This window comes from Mytilus trossulus, chromosome 8, assembly GCF_036588685.1.
Source record: "Mytilus trossulus isolate FHL-02 chromosome 8, PNRI_Mtr1.1.1.hap1, whole genome shotgun sequence".
Taxonomy (NCBI): domain Eukaryota; kingdom Metazoa; phylum Mollusca; class Bivalvia; order Mytilida; family Mytilidae; genus Mytilus; species Mytilus trossulus.
In genome coordinates this window covers 74917319-74926607 of record NC_086380.1, presented here as the reverse complement: position 1 = coordinate 74926607, position 9289 = coordinate 74917319, and the positions used below count along the sequence as shown (strand labels likewise).

At 31.6% G+C, this 9289-nt stretch overlaps 1 protein-coding gene across 1 annotated transcript; it reads right to left on the bottom strand.

Annotated features, from left to right (window-relative positions):
* Window positions 1-296: 296 nt before the first annotated feature.
* Window positions 297-7349, bottom strand: LOC134727984 (vitelline membrane outer layer protein 1 homolog). Its single transcript, XM_063592382.1, has 4 exons — window positions 7058-7349; window positions 5186-5289; window positions 3198-3386; window positions 297-2485 (listed from the first exon to the last, which is right to left on the bottom strand). The coding sequence occupies exons 1-4, from the start codon at window positions 7347-7349 to the stop codon at window positions 2240-2242; spliced, it is 831 nt and encodes a 276-aa protein (XP_063448452.1). The 3' UTR covers window positions 297-2239.
* Window positions 7350-9289: the final 1940 nt, after the last annotated feature.

Here is a 9289-nt window from a genome sequence, read left to right as displayed (position 1 = left end):
GTAGCATGAAACAATAGCTATAGTATTGACGTATGCATAAAGGGGGAAACAAAATCACAATCAATTATAGAGAGGCCGGAATCAGCAATAGGAAAATTTATAATACAATAAGTGTTTGAATTGTTTAATGCAGAATAAAGTTAAGACATTACAATATTTAATAATAATTGATACATTGTTTTTTAAAGCATTTATAAATTTAAAACATTGATAGAAATAAAATATACATTTTTTTAATATTCTTAATATAATAGTTATAATAATAACAATACTTATGATCTCAAAACATTCCTAAATGAAAAATAAATTATTTTAACTATTAGAAATTATCTTAAAAATAAATAGTTTCTTTCAAATTATTTCAAACCTATCTAGAATACAATAAGTGTTCGAATTGAACACAAAACGTAAACCTAGGCTTTTATAGACTTTATTGTAATTATGGATTATCAAATTATCTTTGAAGTCTTGACCACTACTGAAAGAATTTCGAAATATGGACATAACAAACAGATGTTTACGCTAATTGTTTAACTACTATTAATCTAATGTGTGCAGTACTTGAAACACAAACTACTAAACTTTATGTCGCATCTGCTATTTGTTTCAGAATACATAATTAGATTTTCATCATGATATTGAACAATAACAATAAAGAACATAATTTTTCATTACAATACAAAGTTTAATTTTGGACCTTTTGGACCAATTAAAAAACATGTCCCAAATTTCAAAAACTTAATACACGGTTAGATTCAGCTATTTAAAGAACCCCAAGAATTCAAAAATAAAACCCCATAGAAATTGTTCAAGAAATGAGCAAAAATTACAAAGTACAAGAAAATTATTTGTTCGGTCCCTTTTTGGCCCCAATTTCTAAATACCCTGGGCCATAACCCCAAGGTTAGGGGGAGGGTTGGGATCCCGCTAACATGTTTAACCCCGCCACATTATTTATGTATGTGCCTGTCTCAAGTCAGGAGCCTGTAATTCAGTGGTTGTCGTTTGCTTATGTGTTATATATTTGTTTTTCGTTCTTTTTTTTTTACATAAATAAGGCCGTTAGTTTTCTCGTTTGAATTGTTTTACATTGTCTTATCGGGCCCTTTTATAGCTGACTATGTGGTATGGGCTTTGCTCATTGTTGAAGGCCGTACGGTGACCTACGATTGCTAATGTTTGTGTCATTTTGGTCTTTTGTGGATAGTTGTCTCATTGGCAATCATACCACATCTTCTTTTTTATATATTAAGGTCGTCATTATTAGATAGTTTACTTTAAGCACGTGTTTGCAAATCATATTGACAGCTGGTACGGTGAAAAATGTGTGTAACCCGTATCACGTATGAACTTTCCCCGTACCCATTAAAATAGCCGTATTGTTGAATGTTTTCATTAAATTTTAGCCGTATTTTTGAATGTTTTCATTAAATTTTAGCCGTATTGTTGAATGTTTTCATTAAATTTCAGCCGTATTGTTGAATGTTTTCATTAAATTTTAGCCGTATTGTTGAATGTTTTCATTGAATTTTAGCCGTATTGTTGAATGTTTTCATTAACTAAAAGCTGAAAGATAGTCCAGATCTCATTCCAAATCGGCAGATGTTTATAATGACTTTATTGTTAAAATCATAAAGATCTGTAAAATGAAGTTAACAAATTGATGATGAAAGTTGATAAATCTTTACTTTTCTATTTACATTTTACAAATTTATATAGCGTTATGCATATACATCTTCGAGTAAAGAGGAAGGGGTGCAATTCAACACACTTGGGTTCTTGTTGTCTACCCTCTTCGTAAAATGAGGAATTCTTAAATGTAAAACATTTGAAAATTTGCGTATGTGAAAGTGTAATCTTTTCCCATTTTGGTTTGGTTTCATCTGGTGTTAATAACTGATTGACTACAAAAGTGTTGAATAAGGAAAATTCGTGAATGAACACCCTGCAGACTTTCGGCTGTGAAAAAATAAAGACCGGGCTTTTTATTTAACAAGTAAAGGTAACTTTTTTGTATTATATCCTATATTTCTGACATTCCGTAACAACATCAGAATATTGCAGTGATTAACATTTGTTGATCCAATGAATTCAAGATGGGAATCTCTCCATAGTTACGAACTTACAACTGGTCAACTGTGGATTTAACGATATCTTTTAGCCAATGAAAATGATTCTTTCATAAAAATGCATTAGAATAATTATTGTACATATTGCTATAGTGACATGCAGTAGTCTTTTATTCAAAACAGAAAAATCTAACATCATTTAGCGCGGTATCGTCTTGTCCGTAAGGACTTCCGCCATGGATTTTAGTTTGTATACCACATATCGCACTGTTTACTGGACAAGCGTCACTCCATTCGCCATAAGAACCGTACGTACCATAACCGGGTGGATAGCTCAGATCAAAGTAACCGGCGTCATATTTAAAATATCTGCACTTGAATTTGACGTAGTTGGCACCTGTGTTATCAATTCCAACCTATAAAACAATTGAAAAAAGATGAAAGATCTGATTTCACGCTGCTTAACAGAGAAAACATACAAAAATAAGTTGGTAAAATATGGGTCCAAATGAAGTTATATATAATACTTCTATATATAACAGCCTAACAATGCTAGATTTCTAAATAAGTCAAGCAAATTTTTTGTTCTTCCCTGGCTGGGAATTGAACTCATGCAATTGAAATATTCTGGCCCCAAATCGCCTTACACTTTGGCCGGCGCGCTATATATATTATGTGTTTTCGGTTTTGATTTATAATTTCAAGATTTTTAAAGTTCGCAGATTAAACATTGTTGTGCTGATACTTAGAGTAATTATGAATATATGTGTTTTCAGTAGTGTATCACCTTGACTGGTGATCAAATAGATGGATTTACATATCAGCTGTATTTGTACCCGGCTCGAAACAGGAGTTATACCTCGCAAACGATGATACAAACAACTTGATAGCTTCTTGTTTAGTAATTTATACAGTGTAAACAATAGATGTAGACGCGTGAAATAAAAATGATATTTAAAGACACTAAACAATAAAAAATTATAATTGTATATTTAATAAAAAGTTACTCCAATGAGAGATTTTTTGATAGCTTCTTGTTTAGTAATTTATGCAGTGTAAACAATAGATATAGACGCGTTAAATTTCTGTCCAAACACATATATATTTATTATAGTGTGAACATCTTACATTGTACTGTTGCACTTGCAGGGAGAATGCGACCAACAATGTTTTAGTTGGACAATGTACTTCCTCTGTCCAATCACCCCATCCCTGCTGACCAGAACTTGATGTTTCACCACAAGGAAAACCACCTCTGCTTCCACAGATAATTTCGATAGCAGTCAGTTCTGTTCTATCGTCGTCTGGCCCTTCAATCTGTCATTCAAGGGAAAAAACGAGCAATTATATTATCTTACACCTACTCATCCCATGCAAATGTACGGACCCCGTATATATATCGTATCATCACATATCTGTTACGAAACAAATAGGTTTTGCATATGTAATAACCGCAAAATTGTCCTACTCATATTGCAGTCCTGGGCAAACGAATGGTGGTTTTTTGTTATTGTGTCCGATTCCAAATGGCGTGACGTTAAATATGGGAATTCTGCTACAATGGCCAAAAGTGACAATGTCCAACCAACTATAATCGATTTAGCCCTAGTTATGCTAAATTCTCGCTTTTGTGCATCACCTTATTAAAAAATAAAGAAAACTGGTACAATAAATTTGTTTGCACTAAATAATAAAAAAAAATATAATGGAATTGTGATTTTTTTCAGATTTTACCTGTTGGGGTTAAATTAATAGTTTTAATTGAACGTTTTTCCCTTTTCTGCCGAACTTAAAAATATGACAAATATATTATAACATTTCTTTTCCATATAGGTCCCGGTATCATCCCTCGACCAATATCGTCCCTCAGCTAAAGCCTCGTGCTGATATGGGAGTGTCGGGATGATTTAACGTATGAATATACATGATATTCTTATTTTCTCACTTTCATTAATTTTAGAGCATACCAAACAGATGGATATCATTAATCGAATATTTCTAAAAATGTGTGATCGGTTATAACATGATAATATAGACAAAGGAAGATGTGGCGTGAGTGCCAAGGAGACAACTCTCCATCCAAATAACAATTCAAAAAAAAAAGAAAAAAAAAGGTAAACCATTATATGTACATTTGTATTTAAATTACTCAGTTTGCCTGCCAATACTGTTGTGTTTAAGCTTTTTGTAGGTCAACAACAGCGTATTGCATAGGGCACATACACCGTGCATGTTATTAAAAAAAACATTCTAGAAATTTCACATTGTTCATTCAATAGTTGTTGATTAATAATATAACAAGTGTAGCCTTTAAATAAGGTAACTATGATGTGATATCGATCCAGAGAAGTGTGTTGACCCGGGAATATGTCTTCAGTCAATGTGCTTCTGTTACATTCTTAGGCTGATATAACCTCGTAAAGGACTCATACAAAGGCATGCATGGGGAGATTAAGATTTAAATTGGTGATATTGAAAATAAATGATATACTCGAGCAACCATATTCAATTTATTTATGACGATACCAGGAAGCATAGACACTCTGAATCAATGTATAGCTACTCTTGTTAATGTCTTTATGTCAGATATTCTAAAATCCTATAGTTTTATCCATGATGTTCTAATAGAAATTATGCCAACCAACCTCCACTTTCTATGCATAATTTTATTAGATAAAGTAATAGCCATTTATATACAATCCTTGTTATTTTTCATAGTTTTTGAGAAAAAAAGGAACCGGCGTTATATGTATGAAAAATCTGGAGAGAATCATTTTTCGCCACATTTTCAATTGATTGTATCACAAAAACGAAGACACAGACTTTTCATTACGTTCCTGCTTTTTAATTTCCAGAAATTGGTATTTGAAGCAGCTGTCGAAAACAAACCCACAGATTAAACAAAACCACTGACTACATTAATCATTCTTGACTTCCTTCTGTTAAAATAAAAAAAGAAAGATTGATAACTTCTATTTTCGCTTTTGATATTTCTCTACGTTAAACAAATAAATAAAAATGAAACTCTCGCGCCTCCACACCATGTAGTGCGTACTTCTTAGTGACGTCGATACACAACTGTAAGCTTAATATAGTAACCATGGACATATACATACTTTCATTCTGTAACCAACGGCATAATGACCTTTCGTACAAAACTCTTGGTATGTCCAATCACCAAAAACTCCACCATTTGTTACTGACAATGTTGAGATATAGTCTGAAAAAAATAAGTTATTTTATAAATACGATTAATGTTACAGCAGACACAACAGCACAAATCAAAGACCTCTAAAAATCAATACACACTTTATGCAACAATAAAAAGGTATGTGTACAATATAAGTTGAAGCAACACCAGCACCTCCCCCTCCGCCCCATTAAACAAACTCAAAGTAACAATTAGACAGGAACTATTAATGTTCTGCAATCGACACGAACTTTTTTTGATAGCAAAACCATTAGGTCTAAGACGAACACGTACTAGATTTCTGGTTTTGAACAGGCACACAGAAATTCATTGCTAGCAAATATGCTTAAATGCCACCAAATTGCATCCTTAACTGTCTTAGGTAAAAACCTTTTTCGAATAATCCACTTTATATTATTCGCCCATTATTGATCGCCTCACATATATGGCACACCATCATTCTTATTCTCCTCTTTTTCAATTGAGGTCATTGTTTCTATTGTTTGTTTATTGGTTATAATAATAAGTTGTTTTTTTCTCGTTTGAATTTATTCTAATTTGTTATGACGTGGCCTTTCATATCTTAGTACACGGTATGTTGATGGGGTTTACAAAATAAAAAATAATCGTCAAAATAATAAGCATGATTAGGGAATAGAGACATATAGTCGCATTGTACCACTTCATTTGACTATCTTTCCTAACGGTAGACTTAGAAGACAACTTTAGTTTGTTATATTTCTTGAAGATAATTCCTCTCGAGATTTTAGTGAGAAATTTCGGAAAACAGAATGATTTTTGAGTGTCCTTTCTGTAATTTTTATTGGGGGGATTTTGTAGACATACTCCTTCCTTTTTTCATGTGTTTCCTGCCATTTTTACAAGACACGCAGCAAATTTGAAGACGGTATACGAATAAAATCGTATGCACAATAAATGAATCAGTTTAAAGTGCCACTTTAGTTTACTCACTTTAAGAGTAGGTTTACATTTTTACAAACAACCCTACAGTTGTAACTTGTAAAATATAGGAAATAATGGTAGTATTTATTCTTCCATAGGTGACAATACTTACATTTTCGACATTTACCACTTTTTACAGTACAAACCTTGACCAAACAGGTATGCGTGGTATTAGTTCTTTATTATTCTGTATTAGAAATGTACGTCAAATGGTAACATGACTATCATCGAATGGAGCTTATATATGGTATTCATGCCCACCGTAATTTTATATCAAATTTATGAACATTTGTAAGCCTTTTCAAATACTCTCCCAAAATGTGTTTCAAAGTTTATATTATGAAAACACATACTGCAGATATTCATAAATTAAAAAAAAACCACAAACATATTATACCTAATCATTCACAGCACTCCTTAGTTGACTTCCTTTAACTACCTTGGGTACATGAAAGGCCAACCTGATGGGAAATGTAATACTACTTTTTTTTCCAATAACGCTTAACAGGACTGAAAAAACGGTTCGGAAAGATATTGAATGTGAAGAAAACTGTCCATCTAATCAGATGACAATCACAATACTTACAAATATCCAAGCTAAAAAAACAACTAATTCCGTCACGTACTCAAAATGTCGAGAGTTTGTTCTAAAGTTTAAAGCTATTATTATTTGTGGCTGCGGAAATACATACAGCTTCACGGGTAGAGCTTAAAAGATTTAATATATTTATCCATATTGAAAGCATGTATGTATGGTCTTTAGTCAAGGGGTTCTATTATTCTGTCATTAAGTTTCTCGGTTTACATAAGATCAAAAAGCACATGTTTGACTTACCGCTAAATTTTCGACCGGGATGTAGAATGTTAGAACCAGAAACGTTGTTAAATTCCACTTGACAGCAACCAGAGGGTACCAGTTTACACTCTCTACTCAATTTAACATAAGTAATCTCACAGCAGATATCACTGTTTTCCTCACAGAATGCGGCACATTGAATTTCAGACATACTACCTATAACTTCGAGATCCATTGACCTTATTTCTTTATTTTTATCTACTCTGAAGAATTCCTTAGTTGTCTGATATTTTTTAACATGAAGCCTCACGTTTTGAAATAGGAAACTCATTATCAAAGCGATTTCAAATATTTGCATGACTGTCTGAAACAATGAATATTTATTTTGATATTAAATGTTAAGTTTTAAATTTTCGAAAAATACTGAAAATTCATTTAATTTTGATCCATTCGATAAACTGCAGTTAATTCAAATATAGGGTATTCTATTGCAACAGTTGTCAAAATGAAATAAAATAGCAATTGTGTGCGCATTTAACGAAGTCAAATTAAAGGCATTTAAATTAAAACATGTTTTTTTAAAGATTTTATTTTCAATTAAACCTTATAAAAAACGTCTTTCCACGATTGAACTCAACATTGAAATGAAAATGTTGTAATAACTTAGCTCATAATTAATTTAAGAGAGCGAGACGTCTGCAGGCAATTGCAATTACACCAGTGAGTTAAAATATATTAGTTTTTTTTTTTTCGTCTAACGGCATTTTTATTATGTCACGGATCCAGATGAAAGTAAAAGAGGATTTATCAGTTACTATACTAACACACGTTTGATAATTAGCAGGTTAATTTGTCTTTTATAGGTTGTTCAAATAACTTACACAGGCTGCGTTGATAAGGGCTCTATATTCAGTGTTGGACTTTTAGGCAGATGAAATATTTCGTATTTAAGAATAAAATTTTGAGCTTGTCATTGTGCCATACGGTACATACATTCATACATACTGTTCAAAATGGATAAAACGCAAGCTGAAAAGAAATCCTTAGATTCTATTTTTAATTCAGTACATCAACCATAATAGCCCTATTTCTCATATCAAACATAAGCTAAAAGAACTCGTAAAGGATATTTTTTTTATTCCCGGATGTTAAGGCTGCTAATAATATCATTATTGTTTGATGTAAATTTTACATTGAGGTTCCGCAAAAGGGAATCACGAATTCACCTTCATTTCAACTGACTCCATTATCGGAAAAAAGCTACTTCTTTACAAGCAGAAAGAAAAAAAAGAAAGTTCCAACTATGTACTGGCATTTGAAGCTGCACAAAACTCCTTAAAATGTAGATTTATTATGTCTTCAAGCCATTGTTCCACTTCTAAAATATATATTCTACTTACTAGTTCACTTGATACAATCAAAAACCTGATAATAAATTGTTCAAATAAGGCCTTTAAGAATAGTGGAATTAATAACCTTAATTTTGGACTGTAAAAAATTTGTTGGAAGTACTTGATAAATTACATGCTTATATTAGTGATTTTAAATCTGTTCAAATTTTTAATTTTTCAACCCTATCTACCACTATGACTTATAATTTTATTAAGAAAAATTCACTCACCTCATAAAATGGACATTTAAAAAGTCAGAATGCGAACATATATTTTGAAACTCTTTTATGTCATATTGAAGTAACACCAAACAAAAAAAACTATGTCAATTGGACCTGCTTTGATACTTAACTGCTCTTGATTTTTCACTTGATAACATTTTGATCGCTATCGAGATTCTGTATATCGTAAAGTTATCGTTATTTCAAGGGAACAAACTGTGCACCACTTATTGCAGACATGTTTCTGTATTGTTATGAGTTACAATTTATGATTAAAATCAGCAAAGACCCATCGAAACAACATCTGATTTCAAATTAATTGAAAATACTTTTAGATAATTGGATGATATATTGGTTTTCAATAATGCAGCCTGCAGTATGTATAATAAAGAAATTTATCCTGCCGATTTGAAATCAAATAAAGCTAAAACTATCAATGAACACTGCTCTTTCCTGGATCTTGGTATATTTATCTTTAGCGGAATGCTTAAAATACCAAAATTTATGACAAAAGAGATGATTTTTCAATTATTTACTCAATTTTACCATCGATTATTCGTAAATATAAATAAACATGCAGACATCTTATGCGTTCAGGTATTTCACATTTAATCTTTTATGGTAGTATTATATACATTAATTTTGAGGGTGAATTGGGA

Coding starts and splice junctions, on each gene's coding strand:
- LOC134727984 (XM_063592382.1), bottom strand. CDS start 7,349: ATGAGTTTCCTATTTCAAAACGTGAGGCTTCATGTTAAAAAATATCAG. Junction 5,290..7,057: donor TCCCGGTCGAAAATTTAGCG/GTAAGTCAAACA, acceptor TATTTTTTTCAG/ACTATATCTCAACATTGTCA. Junction 3,387..5,185: donor CCGTTGGTTACAGAATGAAA/GTATGTATATGT, acceptor CTTGAATGACAG/ATTGAAGGGCCAGACGACGA.